The sequence below is a fragment of the Cervus elaphus genome, chromosome 18 (genome assembly GCF_910594005.1).
Source record: "Cervus elaphus chromosome 18, mCerEla1.1, whole genome shotgun sequence".
NCBI lineage: Eukaryota > Metazoa > Chordata > Mammalia > Artiodactyla > Cervidae > Cervus > Cervus elaphus.
In genome coordinates this window covers 117,602,439-117,625,179 of record NC_057832.1, presented here as the reverse complement: position 1 = coordinate 117,625,179, position 22,741 = coordinate 117,602,439, and the positions used below count along the sequence as shown (strand labels likewise).

Genomic DNA, 22,741 nt, shown 5'->3' with positions numbered 1-22,741 from the left:
CATGGACATAGCAAGGCAGGGAATGGGGAAAGTGTGAATAATTGAAACCCCCTTCAAGTAATTGAAGGAGTCCGTCTTTATTTTGGCTCCAGTCCCCACCAACCATGACACAGGTCATGGAACTGGCTGACTTCAGCTCTGTTTCCCATCCTGCCAGGCCTCCATTTTTCCTCCATCCCACCTCATGAACCATGGGGAGGACCCCGACAACCAGGGTCCACCTACCGCTGGGGACCCTCTGCCCGGGAACCTTGGCTCTGAATTGCCATGCCCACCATACCTGTGTCAGTGTCTCTCTTCTCTGCATGTCACAGGAGCCAGCCCGTGTGCCCAGTAGCCCATTCAGCCTCTCCAGCAGGGGCTGGGTCTGCAGAACATGTTTCAAAGGCAAACCTATACTGTATCAACTCTCTGAGAAATGTTATTAAGTCAACAATTCAGCTTTTATCAAAAGGTCTGGGAAGCTTTAGGTAATTGTGTGTCCTTACTGTTGGTCAAAACAAGGAAAAGAACATGGGTACCACTACTGCCTGATGATACAAATAGAAGTGGTGGGGCTGGATGTTGTGTTCACCTTCGAGGTAAGTTCCTCTGTAGAACCAGCCCCACCTTGCTGGCAGTCTTCGGCTAGCCCGGCATTGATAAGATTCCGCTCTATTGCTTTTCAGAGCTTTACTCTATATTTAGTGCTCATTGCTTGAAAAACTCAGTGAGGTAGCAGGTGGGTGAGATATTATGACCCTGTCTAATGACTGAGGACTCTGAGAACAGAAGATGAATAGCCGGGCCAGGGCGACCCAGGCAGCGTTGGTATAGACGGGGCTGAAAACGAGTGTTCCAGCTCAAGGCCAGTAACCTTTCTCCTCTCCCACACCTCTACTCGTGAGATGACTCCTGCATGGTGTATGTTGTGAAAAGGGAGATGGCTCTATAGAAGCAGAGGTGGTGTTACCATCTTTTATTTGTTGTTAATAGTAGTTGTATCATCCACACGTAGATCAGCGTGAGGGTCTCAAGAAGAGACTCATGTCCATGGAGCGTATCGTATTGTTACAAAGCCCGAAGCCCCTTTAATGTGGGTGTTTATCTTTGGAATTTATTTGCCTTCTGGAGACTCTTGGCCTTCAATGCTGTCCTTTCTCTCCTTGAACACAGGTCCAGCAGTTGGACATGGAGACCCAGCGCTCCTCCCCTCTGTCATTCCCCAACATCCTGCAGGAAGAAACCTCACGTCAGGCCCCAGCCGGACTCCCTCGAGAAACTCTGTTCCAATCCCACGTGCTTCCCCCCAAAGAACTCCCTTCTTTGTCTCCCGCTGTCTCCCGGCAAGGCTGCCTACCCCAGACTCCCGGCGCCCCCAGGCAAGAGACTTCTGGCCGAATGCCGCCGGTGCTCCAGAAGGGACCCTCACTCCTGTACCCTGGCGCTTCCGAGCAAGACACTCGGATCCAGGGCCCCCTGACTTCCCCAGAAGAGCCCCCATATCCACCCCCCGCCACTGCCGAACAAGAGATGTCCCTTCTCTCCCACTCCGCCCACCATCAAGAAGCCCCGCTCCACTCCCCCGAAGTTCCTGAGAGAGACCCCCTGACCCTGTCCCCCACCGTGCCCGAGACCGACATGGACCCCCTGCTCCAGAGCCCGGTTTCCCAAAAGGACACCCCCTTCCAGATCTCTGCTGCGGCCCAGAAGGACACCCCACTCCCAACGGCGGAGATCACCCGCTTGGCCGTGTGGGCTGCCGTCCAAGCGGTGGAGAGGAAACTGGAGGCCCAAGCCATGCGGCTCCTAACCCTGGAGGGCCGGACCGGCACAAACGAGAAGAAGATCGCCGACTGTGAGAAGACGGCCGTGGAGTTCGCCAACCACCTGGAGAGCAAGTGGGTCGTGCTGGGGACCCTGCTCCAGGAGTACGGGCTGCTGCAGAGGCGGCTAGAGAACATGGAGAACCTGCTGAAGAACAGAAACTTCTGGATCCTGCGGCTGCCCCCCGGCAGCAATGGAGAAGTTCCCAAGGTAACTTTATCCCAGCCGGGGCTTCCCAAGGAGTGACTGGGACTGGCATGGATTTTAGGAATTTAGTATCAAAGAAAAGGAAAGCTGTGGGTAAGAAGGAAAAGAATCTGATGATGTCTGGTCCCCAACTCCACTAAGAACAGGACACACCCAGACCAAATGAATTCCTCCTGTTGCTGAAAAGCATAGGTTATAGATCAGAGAGACGTCCTAGTGATGGGAGTGTCAGGGTAAGAGGAAGTTCAGTCGTGACATCTGGGGATGAAAGGCACATTGAAGGCCAAGTGGTTGAGCTGTGGACAAGTGTGGACCGGTGTGGTTTCTTGGCGGGGTGGAAGGAGGACTGGGCGAAATGTTACAGGGCCCTGTCATGTGCAACATTTGTATCAGTTAACTTATAAGTCATGTTAATGCCAGTAAAAATGTGCTTTTCAGAGATGTCCTAAAACACCAGAGGACAGTTAGGTTTTAATATTGTTTCCCAGGGGAGAGCACTTGAACATGGACTGGTTTTCTTTCTGTTTTTTTTTTTGTTTGTTTGTTTGCTTGTTTTATGCTACTGTCTCTTTGCACAGCCTCAGGGCAGGGCCAGGATAGGGACGGGGGAAGATTCATGGACCCTGTTGTCTAGGCCGGCGCTTTGCAGGTCGTGTTATGTACATGAATCACCTGGAAGTGTGTGTCTTAGTCGCTCAGTTGTGTCCAGCTCTTTATGACCCCATGGACTGTGGCCTCGTCTGTCCATGGGATTCTCCAGGCAAGAATACTGGAGTGGGTTGCCATTCCCTTCTCCAGGGGATCTTCCCCAGCCAGGGATCGAACCCAGGTCTCCTGCATTGCAGGCAGATTCTTTGCCATCTGAGCCACCAGGGTAAGTGGCTGAATCACCTGGGGTTCTTACTAAATGCTGAATCTGAATCAGTGGGTCTGGAGTGGGGCCCGAGTCTGCATTTCCAGCATGTTCCCTGGCGGTGCCATTGCTGCTGGCCTGCAGACCACGCTTTACAGCAGCAGGGATTGTCCTCTTAGAGGAGAAGGGGACCAGACAGCCCCAGGCCCTGACTCTCTCGGGCCAGGACAGTAGCTGAAGCCTCCTGATTTCTAGAGAGGTCCCTGGTGAAAACCCACAGCTGGACCTTTTCTGCTCCAGGCCTGAGAGTTTTGACCCAGGCCCAGGGGGCGGGAGCCGTTCTCCGCTTTGGGATCCGGCAGCCCAGGCCCTGTGATGCCTTCCGGTGGGGCCACGCTGAGCCTGTTGTGTGGTTTCAGGTCCCTGTGACGTTCGACGATGTGGCCGTCCATTTCTCGGAGCAGGAGTGGGGGAACCTGTCCGAGTGGCAGAAGGAGCTGTACAAGAATGTGATGCGCGGCAACTACGAGTCTCTGGTTTCCATGGGTAAGAAGACGACTGTCTGCCCGCGGCTTCCTGCCGGCCTGCTGGGGGCTCGTTAGGAAGCTTTGGGGCCTCTGAGCGCCGAGAAATCATTTTCAAGAGCACAACAAACAAGAACAGGCACCCATATACCCACATGCACCAATGCAGCACAGATGAACACAGTTGGTAAACAGAGACAACGCTCTATGGAGAAGCCACAGGGGTCAGGGGGACAACCTTGAACATCAGTGGTGTGTGTATATACATATATATAAAACTTAAACTTAGTTTGTCCAGCAGACCCTTACTGAACAAAGTGTGAGGTGCCTTGTGAGAACTGCACCTAAACAGCACACCTTTCCCATGCGAGAGTTAGGACAGGTGTCAGCCCTGAACACTGCCATTGACTGAGAGCTCTCGTCCCCCTTGTGCAGAGAAGAGGTGTGACCCCGGGGGTTAAAGGAACATCCTAGGTCCCCACCGGGAGGTCACAATGTCACCGAGATCTCTCCTCCCCCCAAATCTGTATATTCTTATTATCTTTGTTAATGAGAGTATTTGAGGATGAATACTTAGGAAGATAAGCTTTAGTATTACGTGTATCCTTTTCTCTGATGTGGGGAACTCTTCGGACACACACCCACACACGCACACACACAAAATTAGAAAAACATTAAATATGCTGTTGCATAGAAAATTTGATCCTTGCTGGAACTGTTACTTTTATCCATCTGTACCTCTCCATGGGATACCTTTTTTTTTTTCCCCTTTTCTTTTTAAAGTATATGCATAATTGTGCGAATGCAACACTTCAGGTTTGTGTGGTAACGAGCAGCCCCACCCTCGAGTCAGTGCCGCTCCCCCACGGGAGCCACCGTGGACCCTGGGGCCTATACTGTTTCCCATCATTTTGTGCACTCGTGCACGTGTGGTTTGTGGTTTGCACAAATGGGATCCCTCACTTATTTTACCAGCGGTAGCCAGAGACAGCTCCCGCGTCAGCCCACAGGCCTGCTTGAAGGGCAGTGCAGTGTTCCTGGTGAACCGTTGTTCTGTTGATATTGAACTATTGATGAGCACAGCCCAGGCCTGTGCTCGCTGCTGCAGAGGGTTGCAGTCAGGATCTCTCTGGGTTTGTGCACTTCCGCGAGTATTTCTACAGGATGGATTCCAGGAGGTGGGTTTGCCAAGGAAAGAGGGTGCTTATGTACAGTGTCACGGGCATTTCTGTGGGCCATCCCCAGGGCTGTGTGTGTTCACATAGCAGTGTGACAGCGCCATCTCCACACCCTTACCCCAACAGAGGTTCTCCTATTGGAAAGATTTGTCTTTTCTGACAGACAAAAAATGCTACTGACTTGTATCGGTATGGGAACTTGTGCATCTTTTTATGTGTTCATGAATTACCTATTTCTACCTGTGATATTTTTATTTCTGTAACCATAGAGACTATATATATATATAAAATTGTGGATGTTAACCCTTGGCCTTATATTTTACGAATGTATGTGAGATACTATTTTCTTTGAGTTCTGTCATCTTTTGACTTTATTTCCGAAGAACTTGAAACTTTTTGTAATGTAAAAAAACCTATCAGTGTTTTGTTTCATGACCTCTAGATTGCATTAAGATTAGTTTGTTCATTTATAAAATTTTAAGTATCTTCTGCCTTTGTCATGAAAATCTGAGCAGGCATTGGCCACCTGTGAGCCACAGATGACTGAGGGCCAGTTCCCATCAGTCGTCAAGTGGCGCCCCATTGCTGGTCCCGCTGGGAAGACCTGAGATGGGTTCAACACACACACACACGTGCGTGCACGTGTGCACACTCAGCATGCCCTGAGGAGAAGGGCTGGAAACGTGGCCCTTCCCTTTGCGGCATTGCCAGCCTCAAGGAGGGCAGCTGCGCCTGGTGTCACACGCACACAGGTGACAGTTTTGTAGCATCCAGTGCGACCTCACCCCATAGAATATCTTCTTTTCTTCCTCCTGCCCAGACTATGCAATTTCCAAACCAGACCTCATGTCACAGATGGAACGAGGGGAGAGGCCGGCCATGCAGGAGCAGGAGGACTCCGAGGAGGGCGAGGCACCTGCCGATCCCAGTGCTGGTGAGTGCCTGCAGGTGACCGAGGCCTTGGCGCCCGGGAGGCCCGGCGTGGGGTGTGTGGCCCACAGGAGACCCCGGCGGGCTGTGTCAGCAGGCCAGTGCAGGAGGGCGGCCCAGAGGCCCTGGGGCCTCCGGGTCACCAGCGGCCCCGGTGGCGGAACTAGAAACACTGTGGTCTCGGGGGGCTTTTGACCTGACCGAGCATCACCTCGCTCTCTGCGGGAAACAAAACCAGAACTGACAGAAAGGCGTTCCCTTGTCAGGATGCTGACGCTGGTGCAGCCTCGAGCTCCCCAGAGAAGGGCCACGTCCCTGGGCCTGCGGCCGGTGAGTGGAGGGACTTGACCTGAAGGTCCTCCAGTGTGCGGGCGGGGTCCAGACAAGGCGGCAAGGTGGCGGCGGCAGGGAGGTGCAGGCAGGACCGCCGTGGGCTCGGGAGCAGAGCCAGCAGCAGGCTGCCCGCCCCGGAGCCCCGGCCTTGCTGCATCCTTGCTGTGTGGTTTTAGTTGCTTGGTCTTCTGGAGGTCTACTTTCTCATCTGTGAAACGGGACGGGTGCTGAGAGCCAGGGCCCGGCGTGCTGACCCGCAGGGGCCAGCGGCCTGGGACGCCAGGCACTGTCTGTGTGCATGGGGAGCGGTTCCTTACACAGAGGTCACTCAGAAGCCCCCACACTGGCACCGCGGTGTTCTCAGGGTACAGGTGGTTTTGGAGCCCCTTCTTCAGCATTGCTTTTGGGCTTGCGTCACTCACCCAAAGGTCTTCTGTGGGGGCAGTCCTTGTCCTTTGTAGCCAAACGTCATTGGTGATCCTGTCTTTTGCACAAGGAGGATAATCTGGCTGAAGAGCCAACTGGGGTCAAAAGCTGGGTCTCGTATGAAGGAATGTCATTGGCTCTGGGACCAGGAGGAGGTGGCCACGTGGAGTAAGAGTGGAAGTAATTTCAGGAAGAGGCAGGACCCCAAGGGAAAATAAATGCTGGCATGTTTCAGAGAAACCCTAAAGCATCAATACTTTCTAGAGATTTGCCTAGAGATTTAAATGGAGGGAAGGGGCTGGTCCTGAGTTCATTCTGGCAAGCAGAAAGATGGGTTTAAAAGTAGATGAGGTGAGAGAGGGGGTTGGGGACAGGGTGTGACACTTGTTTGGAGGAAAATAAGTCTGGATGTCAAAGGTTTGAGTGGCTGCATCCAAAACCAGTGTCGCTGCAAATGGAGAGATGCAAAAGAAGAGAAATCAGAAAGAGGGCTTGGGAGGCAGAAAACCAGAGGGGAGAGGCGGTCTGTGGTAAAGATCCTAGAGCCCCGCTGATGTCTCCGTGGGGTTTTGTAGTTCGGGTGCTGCCTTTCTACCATCTTCTTAGAAGTGCTAGGACGGAAACATGGATCCTGTCCTCTGTCGGCCTGTTCACACTCTCATCACAGGTGGGCCTCCCACCAAGTGGGGCCGGCATCAAGAGCAAATAACCTCAACCAGCTCGGCCCCAGGCGGGGTTGGTTCTGGCACAAGTGTGTCCGAAAACCGGAGCGTCTGTGGGCAGCGGTGGCCTCACAGAGGCTGCCTTGTGCAGCTGGAATGTGCCATTTGTTCCACTAACCGTGGAGCCCGACGGGAGCAGAGGACAGGAGTGGAGCAGGAAGCACTGTCCACAGGGCACCCCTGTGTGTGGGGCTGTGGCCTCGGGGCCGCAGGCTTGGCTGAGTTCCCAGTCAGTATCAGAACCCCAAACACGCCAGCAGTCACCTCTTATTCGCGTGTCCTCTCCCTTGGAAGGGCGGCCACAGGCCAGCCCTGGGCCAGACCTGCAAGTGTGATACCAAGGGGGAAACAGCTAGAAGATTGAGAACTTTCATGGTTCTAAGTACATCGAATATCACCATCTTATGAATTGGTTGAGTAAATGCAGTCCATAAACTGTCATTTATGGTTCGGATTCCTAAGGGCAAGGAGGCCTGAAGGCAACTCAGATATTGGCCCTCCTCAAATTCCCCTGAGCCGGGGCTCCTGTTCACAGCCCTGTAGGGGTGAATGGGGGCTGGGGGAGCCGGAGACCACTGTCATCTGACAGATTAGCGGAGTGAAGCAAACACACCGGAAACCATGGCTGAAATCTAGGTTCTCATAGATTGTATGTATCTTCAGCCTTTTTACAAAGCAGTTTGATATTTTTTGGACTAAAATATGTTTTAAATATTTAAAATATTCATTTACTTAACCTGATAATTTTTTTTCTGAGAGTCTATAGCCTAGAAAAAATCCAAAAATATGGATTAAGATATACAAATATCAGGGGACTTCCATGGCGGTCCAGTGCTTAAGACTTTGCCTTCTGATTCAGGGAGTGTGGGTTTGACCCCCGTTGGGGAGCTAAGATTCCCACATGCCTCGCAGCCAAAAACCAAGACCTAAAAGAGAAGCAGTATTGTAACAAATTCAATGAAGACTTTTAAAATAGTCCACATGAAAAAAATCTTTTAAAAATAAGGCTGAACAAATATTATATTACACCATGATGAAGTGTCACAGAGCCACTGAAATCATATGTGAAGCGTTTTTGCACTGTATTTTTACTTGTCTGTTTATTGTTTAGTTCATCCAATACTTTTTGTACCACGTACTATGTCAAGAGAATGGTTTTAACAACCTAAACACCCCATGTATATAAAAATACATATTGGCCGCTATGGCAGCGCCATGCAGACAGGCTCCAGAGCTCTGGGAACCACAGTGGCGAAGACCTTACTGAGCCTGGCTGGTTGGCAGAAGCCTCAGAGGAGGTGGGATTTTTAGTGGAAACACAAGTGGGAATTCCTGGAGGAGAACTCCTCATGGGGAAGGAGGACTGGAAGGCAGGAGGCGCTCTCCGTGGGCTGGGTAGATCTGGCCTAAGCCAGGGACAGACATGGATGTCTGTGAAGGGTGGCGGTAGATGTTGAATACGAGAACAGGGGGTCCTGAGGATGACTCCCAGGTCCTGACAAGAGTGAGGGGGTAGGACAACGGGAGGCTCTGACCCGGAGAAAAGACAGGAACACGTTAGGTGTGAGATCTCAGGACGTGTCCAGGAGCTGGTGCTGAGTGTGGAGACCGGAGCTCCCAGCAGAGACCTGAGCTAGAGATGGACCTGGGGGCCTCAGTAGCATGGATGAGATCATCTTTCCCAGCCTGGACAGGGGAAGAGGAGGAACACAGGCTGTGCCCCCGGAGCCCTGACTTTCAGAGCGATTTGGAATATCCGGGTGGGGCCCAGGTGTTAGTATTTTTTAAAACAATGCCAAGGTGATTCTCATGTGCAGCCCAAGGTGGAAAACCACTGTTGTAGGGTTTGGGAAAAGAAGAAGAAACCAAAGGAATCACAGGAAATAGGAGGAGTGGCCTGAAAGGTAGTAAGAAATTAGGATAGTGTGTCGACGTTCAAGAAGAGTGTTTCCCCGGGGAGGGAGCAGGGTGAACAGTGTTGATGCTGCATTGTGGTTTAGTAAGGCAAAGACTTTCTTCCTTCCTTACTTATGGGCTTCCCTGATAGCTCAGTCAGTAAAGAATCTGCTACCCACTCCAGTATTACTGGGCTTTCCTGGTGGCTCAGCTGGTGAAGAATCTGCCTGCCATGCGGGAGACCTGGGTTCAATACCTGGGTTGGGAAGATCCCCTGGGGGAGGGAGAGGCTACCCACTCCAGTGTTCTGGCCTGGAGAATTCCATGGACTGTATAGGCCATGGGGCCGCAAAGAGTCATACATGACTGAGCGACTTTCACTTTCAAGGCACAGACTGCCAAGTGTCCGCTGGATTTGCACATTAGCAACATCAGTGGTCTTAGCAAGAGAAGCACTGGTGGTGTGGCCAGGGTGGACACCTGTAGAGTGGGCTGAAGAGTGGACAGATGATGAGGAAGTGGAGGTCATCCCAGTGTAGCTGTGAGTGCAGAGCAGAAACGCTGATGGGGTGGGTGGGGTAAGGAGCCTTGTTTGCTTAAGATGAGGATTGCCAAAGCCTGTCTGAAGCCAGTTGATATGAGACGTGGATATAGAAATGGATAATGTAGTGAATTCCCTGGAGGTCCAGTGGTTAGGACCCTGTGCTTTCACTGCTGAGGGTCCAGATTTGATCCCTGCTGGGGGAATCAAGATCCCAGCAGCCGGGTGGCAAGGTCAAAAAAAAAAGGAGCGGATAATGTAAATGCAGTAGGAAGTCAATGACGTCCACAAAAGATAGGGGAAAAACTGGGTGGAAATATAAACCAAATCATATTTTACTATGCTTTCTAGAATTTTCTAAAATGAGCGTATATTACTTCTTATTCACTAAGAATAATTAAAAAAAAAAATCACATGAAGAAAGACTCCAAGTTAAAGGTAGCAGATTGAACATGTGCTTACTCCTACCTCCCCCTCCCCCCCAAAACAAGAGTGAAGGGACTTTTAAAAGGAATGGACGAGGAGACGGCAGCAGCTGAGTTTTGGAAGGCTGAGAGCAGATGGTTGAGCGGTCACTGATTTAGAAAGCTGAATCCAAAACTGGTGTCAAGGAAGCTGGGAGGAAACCCAATCTGCAGTCCACCCAGCCCTGCTCAAGACCCGGCAACTAGCAGCACTGGAGATACCAGGTAGCTTTGGAAATGGGGGTGAAGGTGAGGCTAAAAGCAGAGCACTAGTCAAACATCTTACGAGGCCAGTAAACACGGCCACTTCCCTCGATGGCCTCACCCCACCCTGATGGGTGACCAAGGCTTATTCTCTGAAGACAAAAGCATCTCTGGGCGTGGACATCAGGCACAATTGAGAGGATGGGTACTGTGTTGAAAACAAGGGAATGAGTGAAGCTTACAGACAGATCTTGACATCTCCAGCTTTCTTCCCTAACCTGACTCCCAAAATTATGCTCACATCCAAGTTTAACCCTCAGGGCAGGGTACTAGGAAACTCTTTATCTGGAGACTCTCAGGGCCAGCCCAGAAGATTTCCCAGTGAAATGACCTAGCCAAACCATCCTGCTGGGAAACCATGCCCTACCTGGATACACCAGACTTGCAATTCACTTTTGAGTACTCGACTTTTAATATAAATGGATGACTGAGAACCAAGCTTATTTTCTTGGGCTTCAAAATCACTGCAGATGGTGACTGCAACCATGAAATTAAAAGACACTTGCTCCTTGGAAGAAAAGTTGTGACCAACCTAGACAGCATATTAAAAAGCAGAGACATTACTTTGCCACCAAAGGTCCATCTAATCAAAGCTGTGGTTTTTCCAGTAGTCATGTATGGATGTCAGAGTTGGTCTATAAAGAAAGCTGAGTGCCGAAGAACTGATGCTTTTGAACTGGGGATGTTGGAGAAGACTCTTGAGAGTCCCTTGGACTGCAAGGAGATCCAACCAGTCCGTCCTAAAGGAAATCAGTCCTGAATATTCATTGGAAGGACTGAAGCTGAAGCTGAAACTCTTAATATTTTGGCCACCTGATGGAAAGAGCTAACTCATTGGAAAAGACCCTGATACTGGGAAAGATTGAAGGCAGGAAGAGAAGGGGATGACAGAGGATGAGATGGTTGGATGGCATCACCAACTCTAGGGACATGAGTTTGAGCAAGCTCTGGGAGTTGGCGATGGACAGGGAGGCCTGGCTTGCTGAGGTCCATGGTATCACAAAGAGTCGGACACAACTGAGTGAGTGAACTGAACTGAACGAGCAGTGTTTAATAAAATTGAGTATATGACCCAGAAAAATAGAATAAGACAACAGAAAAGAAAATAGAGAATAAGAAAATCAAAAGATGGAAGTTCACCATCCAGATAATAGAAAAATCAGAAAAAAAGTGTTCTTGCTTGGGAAATCCCATGGACAGAGGAGCCTGGCGGGCTCCATGGGGTTGCCAGAGTCGGATACAACTGAGCAACTAAACACCAATAAGCAGAAGAAAAGAAAACTACCTCCAGGGAAATCGAAAAGTGTTTACAGGCATAGAAAAGTACTTATAAGTGTGCTACATGATTCAATTTTAAATAGCATTTACATAATCCAATAATAAAAACACCCATTATTAATCCAACCAGAATCACAAACTGGGAAGAATCAGGGATTTGGACAAGATGTGGATGGATGAGGAAGAGATGGTCCTCACCTCCAGCTCTAGGAAGTCAGTAGATGATGCTTAAAACTGAAAACTCAAGGAGTAGCAGTGTCATTATGTTACAGAGAGGTATGAAGGTGAATGACAAAAGAATCAGCTAGAAGGATGGGAAGTGACTGCCTCTGGGAGCAAGTTGAAGGATGGTGGGGAGCTTTTTAAAAGTGAGTTTTTAAGAACTCTTCAACCCTCTGACCTATGTGCATATATAAACTTTTTAAAGACAATTTTAAAAATTAATATACCAAAGTTTAAAAAATCTAACAGAAAGTGTACCCATGAGAAGGCTGGAAAGCCTGTGTCAGCCATCATTTCTGTGCTTTGAGCTTGTAGAGAAAGTTAATGTGGCAATGCTGGTTTTCACTTTCCAATGAAATTCTGAAGTTGCATCAACATAATTCAAAAAGAAAAAAAGCTGAAAGAATGAAAGTTTCCATAATTCTCTCTCAAGAGTCAACAGCTTAGGACTTCCCTGGAGGTCCACTGGTTAGGACTTCGCACTTTCGCTGCAGAGAGCCCAGGTTCAATCCCTGATTGGGGAACTAAGATCCCACAAGCTGCACAGCACAGCCAAAGAAAAAAAAAAAGAGCGGCTTATTCCTTTCAATTTATGTGCATGTATTCAAACACATATACACAGAGCCTTAATTATGTAATAAATGCTTTCTCTATGTTAAAAAAAATTTTTTTCAGACAGCGTAGATGTACATTGTTTAGCAACTTGCTTTTTCCAAAAATATATCTTTGACGTCTTTATTTGAAAATTACAAAATGTAAATAATTAAATGTTTAACTGTCTCCCAGAATAATATTATACCCACTTCATTAATAATTAAATATGTTCACAACATTTAATACCTTTGAAAACAATTTGTAGCAGAGATTTTTCCCATCTCAGAAGAGTTCTTATGAAGAAATGTAGTTACAAGATTAAAAACCAATCACAAATTAAATATTTCTTATCACCAAACAATATCAAGGCAAATCTACAAATTCTTTTTCCAAAAAAATATAACCTAAATATATTTTTTTCCAAAAAAAATATAACCTAAAGGTTATAGTTGATTGCACATTATACTAAAGATTATAGTATTGTGCATATCCAACATGTTTGGTGTAACTGATCAGGTAGCTTCTGGAAGGAATCTTTGAAGTCCCAGAGGGTCTCTGAGTAGCCTGTTCCTCAGCTCAACGTTGTTTATAGAAAGGAAGAAAGAGGGGGCGGGGGAGGGGAAAAAACTGTTTTTTTCCCCTAATCCTAGTGTGATTTCATTATTTATGTCTAAAGTTTTATTCATCCATAATTTATTTGAGGTGAGATATGTGAAGATTTTTCTAGTCAGGAAGCCAGTTGTCTCCACTCCAGTTACCTAATCCCTTTCCCGTGGTTTGAAATGCTACCTTTGGTCATAAACTATGTTCCCACAATGTATTTGTCTTTGATTAATTTTTTTTAAATGGGAGAACAGATTACCGCTTATGAATGCAGTCTGGTTGTTGGTTGTCAGTACTGTTTCAAAAGTTGTTCAGTGCGGAGAGAACTTTTCAGTGGGAAACACTGGCTTCTCTGCTGCCCAGAAAGAAGGGGAGAGGCACAAAAATGTGTACCTGCTGCCCACTTCAAGGGGAAAAGAATTAGATGCCATAGAGGAGCAGACAACGGCTTGGGTTCAGAGAGGATCACAGTCATGATGGGCTGAGATCAGCCTAGGATGTCTGGTGGAATGGGGCTCTTAAAGGAGGACATGAAAGAGGAGAGTGAAAAAGCTGGCTTAAAACCCACCATTCAAAAAACGAAGATCATGGCATCTGGTCCCATCACTTCATGGCAAATAGAAGGGGAAAAAGTGGAAGTAGTGATAGACTTCATTTTTGGGGGCTCCAAAATCACTGCAGTTGGTGACTGCAGCCATGAAATTAAGAGACGCTTGCTCCTTGGAAGGAAAGCTATGACAACCTAGACAGCATATTAAAAAGCAGAGACATCACTTTGCCGACAAAGGTCCACATACTCAAAGCTATGGTTTTTCCAGCAGTCACGTACAGATGTGAGAATTGGACCATAAAGAAAGCTGAGCACCGAACAATTGATGCTTTCAAATTGTGGTGCTGTAGAAGACTCAAGAGAGTCCCTTGGACTGCAAGGAGATCAAACCAGTCAATCTTAAAGGAAATCAACTCTGAATATTCATTGAAAGGACTGATGCTGAAGCTGAAGCTCCAGGACTTTGGCCACCTGATGTGAAGAACTGACTCACTGGAAGAGACCCTGATGGTGTGAAAGATTGAGGGCAGGAAGAGAAGGGGACAACAGAGGGTGAGACGGTTGGATGGCATTACTCAATGGACATGAGTCTGAGTAAACTCCGGGAGATAATGGTGGACAGAGGAGTCCGGCATGCTGCAGTTCATGGTGTCGCAAAGAGTCAGACATGACTTAGTGACTGAACAACAAAGGGATGGGAAGGCTTTGTGGTCTTCAGGCTGGAACACCCATGCTCAGGGGGTACAAGTGGCTTTCCCAGAAGGGACAACACAGATGGCTTTTCAGGTCCCGTTTCCAAGTCTTCATTCATCTGTTCTCGTTCATAAAACGCATCAGCGAGGGCGCTGGACGCTTGCGGTCCCAGTAGTGCTGTTCCTTAGCTCCCGGCTCTCCCACTATTGAAAATAAAGAACAGGTACCTCCTGCCCATCTTGCCTTACTGTGGAGTGTTTCTCTGAGGTATAAAACACCCTTGGGGTCATGAAACAAAGACACAAGCCAGACTGTTGCGGGGACGGGGACCAGAAGTGCATGGCTCAGAGGCCTGGATGGTGAATTCGTTTGGAAGTCAGATATTTGGAATACCTGGCTTTCAACAAAATAGAAAGAGAACCTAATTAAGTTGTCAGCTAATAGGTCATTAAAAACAGTTTTTGATGATATGTTAACCGTGTGCTTTTGCAGCATTGTAATTCAGAAGTTCACAGAATAGAGGGATGATTCCATAACAAAGCTCCCGCCAGCCCATCTCCAGATCTATGCAAATGAGCTCTCCCAATGGTTATATTTATAAAAATGAAAAGTAGGAATAGAATTTATTCTGAACTCTGTCTCCTTCAAGAGATAATTCACTCTCAGATAACTGAACTAATTGGGGAAAAAGTCCCTATCCATCTTTGTAAGAGATTCACTTCCTCCAGGTTTTTGGTTTCCCATCTTGAATAATTATTTTTCATTCCACAATAGTAATAACTAAGGATGACTTAAGCCAGGCAGAAAAGTAACTCTTAGAGCCCTGTGGTTATTCGAAATGAAAGCAAAATTAATCTTTCCATTTACATGCACATTTCTGTGGCAGAGTGGTAGATGAGGTGATCAGTAAAAGGCATCTGAGCACAAAAATATGTTCTATTAGGATAAAATTCTGTGGGTAAAGTGGGAATGGAAATAGAAGTCCAAGGTGAAAAGGAATGATATTAAAATTTCAAGTATCAAAGAAGAACTTGTTCGTGTATTTTTTAAGTGAATAATGGTGGGTTTTAAATTGCCAGGGTTCTAAGATTCCATTGGCAACGTTAAATGGCAATGGAAGAGTTTATTTTAAAATATCAATATTTACAATACTCCAGAAATTACATCTTTTGCAGCGATTGAAGCATTCTATGTATTTATTCAGGAAGGTGCAAACAAGTACCTGGTTTTAAAAAATTATCTTAGGGAGGAGGCAAGCAAAATATTTCCAGGAGTTTCTGAAGTCAGGGAAGATACTTTTCTGATGCTGGAGCCGGTGTGATGTAGTAGAGAGCCCAGAAGAGGGGAGGCCAGAGAGGGGACACAGGAGACCAGGCTATGATGTCAAGCTGGAGCAGGAGGAAGCCAGGGTGTGAGTGTGGATGACTTATCTTTTTTGTAAGACAGAGAGTAGGATGAAGATATCTCTGGTGGCTCAGTTCAGAGGGAAAGTAGGCACGGGCTGCGTGGAAGGCTGTCGGACTGTTTCCTACACAGTGTACTCCCCATTGTTTGGGACTTAATTAGTCCACTGATCAGATAGGATTTAAAGGATTGCCAGGCATCAGAAAGAACCCAGCTTTAGGCCACGTGGCATCACTTGCTAGTATGATTAGCAGTCTGCTTTCTTGGTGATGTGGTCCACTTTGTTTGGGCGGGACAAGTGAACGTGTCAAAGAAAGGACAATGAGGAGCTTCATCCACTGGGATCCTGGTCCCATTTCATTTTTCCGCAGCACTTATACCTTGTAACATACCATCTAGTTTATTAATTATGTTTATGGCCTCATGTGAGATGTAGGCAGGCAGGGAGCTCTGTTCTGTTCCGTCATGTGTTCCACCATTGGAACGCACATGGCACGTAGTTGGTGCTCAGTAAATAACTATGGGATAAATGTTCAAAAAATAAATATGTTCATGCATTGCATGTTTACAGTTTCCCTAATTAACAAAGTGATTTGAGGGGATTTATGCTGGCATAGCTCTATCCATAAGCAAGAAAATAAAGTTGAGCCCCTACCTCACACTGTACATAAGATGAAGTAAATTTCAGGTGGAATAAAGAGCTAAAGGTAAAACATAAAATGATAAGGACCTGGGAATAAAATCTGGGAGACCAGGTGAACCACCTAGGGCCAGAGGAGACCTGCTTAACTCTCATAAAATAGAAAACCCACAAGCCATAAAAAGGACAAGGGACATAACTGACAAAATGAAAACTTTAGGAAAGTTTTATGATAAAAGGTAACACAAAGGCAAAGACAAATGATGAATCTGGGGGAAATATTTGAAATGCCAGTAAGAGAAATGGGTTCTCTTTAATACAGGAATCAAAGGTCTCTGACCTAGTGACAGAACACAGTTCACACAGAATCCACTCTCAAAGACCAAGAAATGACACTCACATTACCCTCATTAGGGAAGTAAAGTATTAGTAAGTTATCACTTTATACCCGTCCGACCGAGGAAAATTAAAAAGAGCAGTGATGTCTTTTGCCAGCGGGGACGTGGGGAATGTGCTGGTAGAGATGTGAATTGTCACAGCCCTGTGGATAAGCAGGCTGATGACATCTGTCAGAATCGAAAATATTTTTAATTTTTGACCCTACAGTCCCACTCCCGCCACTCTCCTAAAAATAAAAGCACTCCTTTCAGTTAGAGATATAAATAAACACATGTTTATGGCAGTGTTGTTCACCAGGGCAAAAGCCTAGGAGCAAAAAGTGAATGTTGTCAATAAGGAAATGATTGAACACATTGCTATATGATCCTCACTGTGGAATATTCTCGGCTTTTAAAAGGATGCATTAGCCTACAGAAATTGCTGTGAAGGGATTTCTACAGGATATTTGAGTGAGAAAAGGAACATACAGGATTATGTGTAAGGCAGTTTTATTTTTTGCAACCAATGGCTAGAAAAGAAACATGAATGTAAATGTGCTATGATAAATCATTCAATAAGCATAGAGAAAAGTGTGAAGTCTGTTACGGGAGTTACCTGAGACGCTCATACTTGTCAAGTGGGGAGCAAGGGGAAGGGGAGGCAAATTAAAAGGGGGAAAATACTGCACTGAAAACCACAAATGTGTGCTATAATCCCATTTATGTAAAGTGATGCCTGTGTGTAACAACATTTGAAATTAGCCTACAACAGACATATAAGCAGATTTTAAAAAAAATGTCAGGGCCATGTGTGTAATCAGATGCTATTTAACTGAAAACAACCCTGCGGCCCTCTCTTGTGCCTATAAATGGAGGCTGGGAGAGGGGACTGGGGGTGGGGGGTGCTCTGGTCTGTTGATGTAGGACACCTGGCGAGGACTTGAAAGGGTGTGCAAATGACCAGATGACTATTGTCATTGTTTAGTCATTAAGTCATGTCCAACTCTCTGGGACTTCATGGACTGTAGCCCGACAGGCTCCTCTGTCCATGGGATTTCCCAGGCAAGAATACTGGAGTGGGTAGCCATTTCCTCCTCCAGGGGATCTTCCCCACCCAGGGATCGAACCCGGATCTCCAGCATCGCAGCGAATTCTTTATCACTAAGCCACTTGGGAAGCCCAACCACATGATTAGCCTTGTCTTTATTAACTTGGTTGAGGTGGAGAGAGAGAGAGATGCTGTTAGCTTTGTTCGGGCCTAACCTGGGAAAAGGAATTGGGGTCTCTTTTTAAAAGAAAGCATGACTATCTTATTATAAAATTACAAGGGGTCGTGGAAACAAACTGCCTCTATTTTAACTTGACTCCAGTTTATATTCAAGGCTACACGGTGTCCAGAAAATTCTATGCCTACTCACCGCCAACTCGGGATATTTCTTCAGGGTCTCTAAAATAAGACTTTTTGAAAATATAAATTCTAGGGCTGCAAAAACCTGAGCAGGTGGAATGAACATGTTCTGGATTCTTTTGTCCTCTCCCGCCCCCACCCGCCCGCCTTCTCAGCTCATGATGGGATCGTGATTAAGATTGAGGTGCAGACCAACGACGAAGGCTCGGAGAGCCTGGAGACTCCGGAGCCCCTGATGGGCCAGGTGGAGGAGCATGGCTTCCAGGACTCAGAGCTGGGGGACCCGTGCGGTGAGCAGCCGGACCTGGACATGCAGGAGCCGGAAAACCCGCTGGAAGCATCCACGGAGGGCTCGGGCGAGTTCAGCGAGCTCAAGCAGATGCTGGTGCAGCAGAGGAACTGTGCGGGTGAGTGGGGGGAGCTGGTGTCATCAGGCCCATGGAGGGGCAGGGTGGGGGTACCTGCATGGGAGGAAGCCGAGGTCTCCTTCAGAGAGGTCGTGTGACCCCGAGAGCTCAACAGTTGTGACCAAACCAAGCAGGGCCTTAGGTCCCGGCCCCCTGCCCCGGGATTTAAAAGCATCCATCCCCGGGCAAGGAAAGAGGGTGTTGCAGCCAAAGACCAGGTCAGACGAGGACCTCCGGGGATGGCAGAGATCATCTCTCCGGCCCCTCCCTCGGCAGGCCGAGAAGGTCACACACTGGTGGCAAGGCGAGAACTTCCGTCTCCTGATATGTCTGTCCTTGGTCATCCCTGTCACACTAGAAGCCTCAACTGGTTTGAAGATTTCCATCTTGGATCGCACATCTTTGCAAACGGCTGAGACCGTGCTGTCTTTTTCTGGCGGAATCTAGGCCTCGTTTCTGTTTAATCTCAAAGCCTCCAGGTCACCAGTCTGCACACCCTTGCTCCCTGTGAGGACGTGTGCTCTCAGGAGCGCTGCCAGGATGGCTTCTGTGACGCTGACCCATCCATGCGGGCCTGAGAAAAGCCCCTGTGATCCTCATGGTGTATTTTTTAAATACGCTATTAGACTTAGCTATTGTTTTACTCGGGAATTGTACAACTATGTGCATAAATGAAATGAACCTGAATTTTTCTTGAATCATCATTAAGATACTAGACTTATCAAAGTCTAGTATACTGGGAGTCATTAGCCATCATATCAGTTCATGTTTATATGGAGAAATGATGATTTAAATATTTTTCACTTTATTTTATTGCCTTGCAGTTTGTCTTTTTGCACACAATAAAACATCATGGACATTGTTCTTGGTCAAACGATGTGGATCTAACTCTTTATTTTTAAATAATTGCATGATAGTCAAGAAACCTTTTTAACATACCACGTTGTCCTTCATTAGAGAATAGCGAAAGACACAAGGCAAATTGTGAGGCTCCCTTGCACTGATTGCCCTGTGAACATTTCTGTTAATTTTACTAGTACCACTTAGTAATATTCTAAGATTCTTTGTGGGATTTCAAGTCTTGAATTTTAGGCCCAACTGTTTCATTCTTATTTTGTTGAGAAAATACAACTTTGAAACCCAAGGAGAGTTCCAATATTCCAAGGCCCATATTTCCCTTCTGCCTTTCATAAACAACCCTATTTTCAGGATCAACACCAGAGCAGTGAGTTGCCAACCTCCGAAGCTGCTTCCTCCTTCCTGATCTTTTAAGCATCGTGTTCCAGGGATGTTCTGGGTCACTTCCTGCTGAGCGTCCTGACTGGACTGAGGCAGCATTGTCTTATGCCGGGGAGGCCTGAGCTGGGACTCGGCACACCTGTGTTCTAATTTTAACACTGCCACTTACAGGGTGCAAAGGAGTAGCCAGAAGTGCTGTGGCCTAGCGGTCACTGACAGACTTATAACACTTTGGCTAGCTCACGAACACTGCCAGCTTCAGTTTCCCTGTCAGTTGAGGGGACAGACTAGCTGGTCCTTCAGTTTCAAGTGCTGAAGAGGTCTCAGTTTATTTACTTTATTTGGAAATGTGACTTGACAGCCACAAGCTTGGATGCCCCATGTCTGTGAGACAGGGATAATTCTTGCTTGATCTCTCCTGTAATAGGATATTGGGAACATGAGAGAGCGTAGGTGCAAAGTGGTGTGAAAAAGTTCAGTTGTTTGCTCCTAAGAATTCCACAAGTGTCAGACTGTCTCATCTTCCACCTCACAGGTGGACTCGAAAGTGAATGCCTTTCTCATGTCACACAAAGTTGGCCACTAAGAATAGAGCTCCCCAATTCAGTGTTTAGGGAGGGCCAGGTAAGAGCAAGGCGCTTGAGAAAATTCACCCAGATGCTGGCAGGCTCTCGGACTTCCGTTCTCCAGGAACCCTGTAAAACAGACAACCTCTTAGGCTAGCGGGCAGAGGCCCAAGAGGAGGACAGCAACCATTTGGGGTGTTCATGGAACACTTGGCCCAGACCCCAGCCAGCTCCAGGGTCAGGACTGGTGGAGTCCGCTGGCAGTGAGCCATCCACCCATGTAGGTGAGGTGCTATCTCAGGAGGCACCCCCACGCCTGCTGTGGGCTCAGGAGGGCTTGAGGGGTACAGGTTCGGAAGGTCAAGGAAGGTTTTCAGGGGGAGACAGGATGGGGGCTGGGTGGTAAGCAATGGGCAGGATTTGGAGACCTCCAAGGAGAGGGGATTTCGGGGGGGGGGGGGCGGGGAAGGGGCAGTGAAGGCACCTGAGGAGAAATCTCCAGGTGGATTCCAAAAAGGAGGCCAGCGAGGCTGAGCCGAGTTCAGGCAGAGGGGAAGAGGTTGCGAACTTGATGAGTCAGGACCCTTTGGACACGCGTGGTGGAAACCCGACCCTCAAGTGGCTTAAATAAGACAGGGGTGTTGATGGGCTTGGAGAGTCATAGGTCCTGAGGGTGCCAGCCTCTGGCTCCCTGGACCCGGGCGCCTCCAGGACGGCTCCGCGTGCGGGTTCCTTCTTACCTGCGAGTCCCTACCCGCTAGAGGTGCCAGGCGATGGGCACACGCAGCGCCGGCGTCCCACCATGAGGACCCCGTCGTCCCTGCTTCCTCCGCAGAAAATTCCAAGACAGGGCTCCGACCCGCCTGTTTTGGGCCTGGTCAGACGAGCCCGAACGGGCCCTTTGCTAAACTAAGCCCCGCGGCTAGCCCGGGTTCCCTGGGCCGCTGGGAGCAAGCAGGCAGGTGCGAAGGCCTCAGGGCCGACGGTGCGCACGCGGTGTGTGTGGGCGAAGGGGCTGCCTCAGCCGGGTCAGGGGCGCCAGGCGACACCTAACGGCGTCTTGTCTCTCTCCCCCCCATCCCCCGGAGCAGAGGGGATCGTGATCAAGACCGAGGAGCAGGAGGAGGAGGAGGAAGACGAGGAGGACGACGAGCTGCCGCAGCACCTGCAGTCCCTCGGGCAGCTGTCCGGGAGGTACGAGGCCGGCCTGTACCCGACGCCGCTGCCGGGGGAGCTGTCCCCAGAGGGCGAGGAGAGCCCCCCGCCGCTGCAGCTGGGGAACCCGGCGGTGAAGCGGCTGGCACCCCCGTCGCACGGCGAGCGGCACCCGGGCGAGAATCGGGGCTCGGGCAGCCAGCAGCAGCGGAACCGGCGCGGCGAGCGGCCCTTCACGTGCATGGAGTGCGGGAAGAGCTTCCGGCTGAAGATCAACCTCATCATCCACCAGCGCAACCACATCAAGGAGGGCCCGTACGAGTGCGCCGAGTGCGAAGTCAGCTTCCGCCACAAGCAGCAGCTCACGCTGCACCAGCGCATCCACCGCGTCCGCGGCGGCTACGCTTCGCCCGAGCGCGGCCCCGGCTTCGCCCCCAAGCACGCGCTCAAGCCGCGCCCCAAGTCGCCCAGCTCCGGCGGTGGCGGCGGCGGCGGCCCCAAGCCCTATAAGTGCCCCGAGTGCGACAGCAGCTTCAGCCACAAGTCCAGCCTCACCAAGCACCAGATCACGCACACGGGCGAGCGGCCCTACACGTGCCCCGAGTGCAAGAAGAGCTTCCGCCTGCACATCAGCCTGGTCATCCACCAGCGCGTGCATGCGGGCAAGCACGAGGTCTCCTTCATCTGCAGCCTGTGCGGCAAGAGCTTCAGCCGCCCCTCACACCTGCTGCGCCACCAGCGGACTCACACGGGCGAGCGGCCCTTCAAGTGCCCCGAGTGCGAGAAGAGCTTCAGCGAGAAGTCCAAGCTCACCAACCACTGCCGCGTGCACTCGCGCGAGCGGCCGCACGCCTGCCCCGAGTGCGGCAAGAGCTTCATCCGCAAGCACCACCTGCTGGAGCACCGGCGCATCCACACGGGCGAGCGGCCCTACCACTGCGCCGAGTGCGGCAAGCGCTTCACACAGAAGCACCACCTGCTGGAGCACCAGCGCGCGCACACGGGCGAGCGGCCCTACCCCTGCACGCACTGCGCCAAGTGCTTCCGCTACAAGCAGTCGCTCAAGTACCACCTGCGGACCCACACGGGCGAGTGAGCGCGGCCCGGCCCGCCGCCCGGCCCGAGCCCGGCGGGCGGGCACGGGGCGCCCCCAGCCCTTTTGCCGTGAGCCCTCCCCCACCCCCTCTCCCTTCGTCCCTCCTCCCCCCCGGACGCGGGGCGGCCGCGTCTCCCCCGGGGGGCCCCAGTGGCGGGGGGAGAGCGCGGACCTGGGGAACCCCCTTCGGGCTGTTCATTTCCTTGACAATAAAATGGATGAAACCAATCAGCACGGGGGGCGTGATTTGGCCGCCGGCCACTCGGAGGGGCGGGGCAGGGCCACTTAGTTGGGGATAGAACTTTATAATGACATTTTGGATACTGTGGTTCTATTTGATAATAATAGAGTAATTTTTAAAAGAC

At 49.4% G+C, this 22,741-nt stretch overlaps 1 protein-coding gene across 3 annotated transcripts in view; it reads left to right on the top strand.

Moving 5' to 3' along the window:
* The window catches only part of ZNF777 (zinc finger protein 777), a 26,834-nt gene extending 4,093 nt beyond the window's left edge, over positions 1 to 22,741 (top strand). For all 3 annotated transcript variants that reach the window (XM_043871968.1, XM_043871967.1, XM_043871969.1), the window contains exons 2-6: positions 1,156 to 2,016; positions 3,286 to 3,412; positions 5,389 to 5,502; positions 18,069 to 18,320; positions 21,217 to 22,741. In XM_043871968.1, coding sequence (XP_043727903.1) covers positions 1,171 to 2,016; positions 3,286 to 3,412; positions 5,389 to 5,502; positions 18,069 to 18,320; positions 21,217 to 22,376 — 2,499 coding nt within the window. In that variant the 5' untranslated portion in view covers positions 1,156 to 1,170 and the 3' untranslated portion in view covers positions 22,377 to 22,741. The remainder of the gene's footprint in view (positions 1 to 1,155; positions 2,017 to 3,285; positions 3,413 to 5,388; positions 5,503 to 18,068; positions 18,321 to 21,216) is intronic.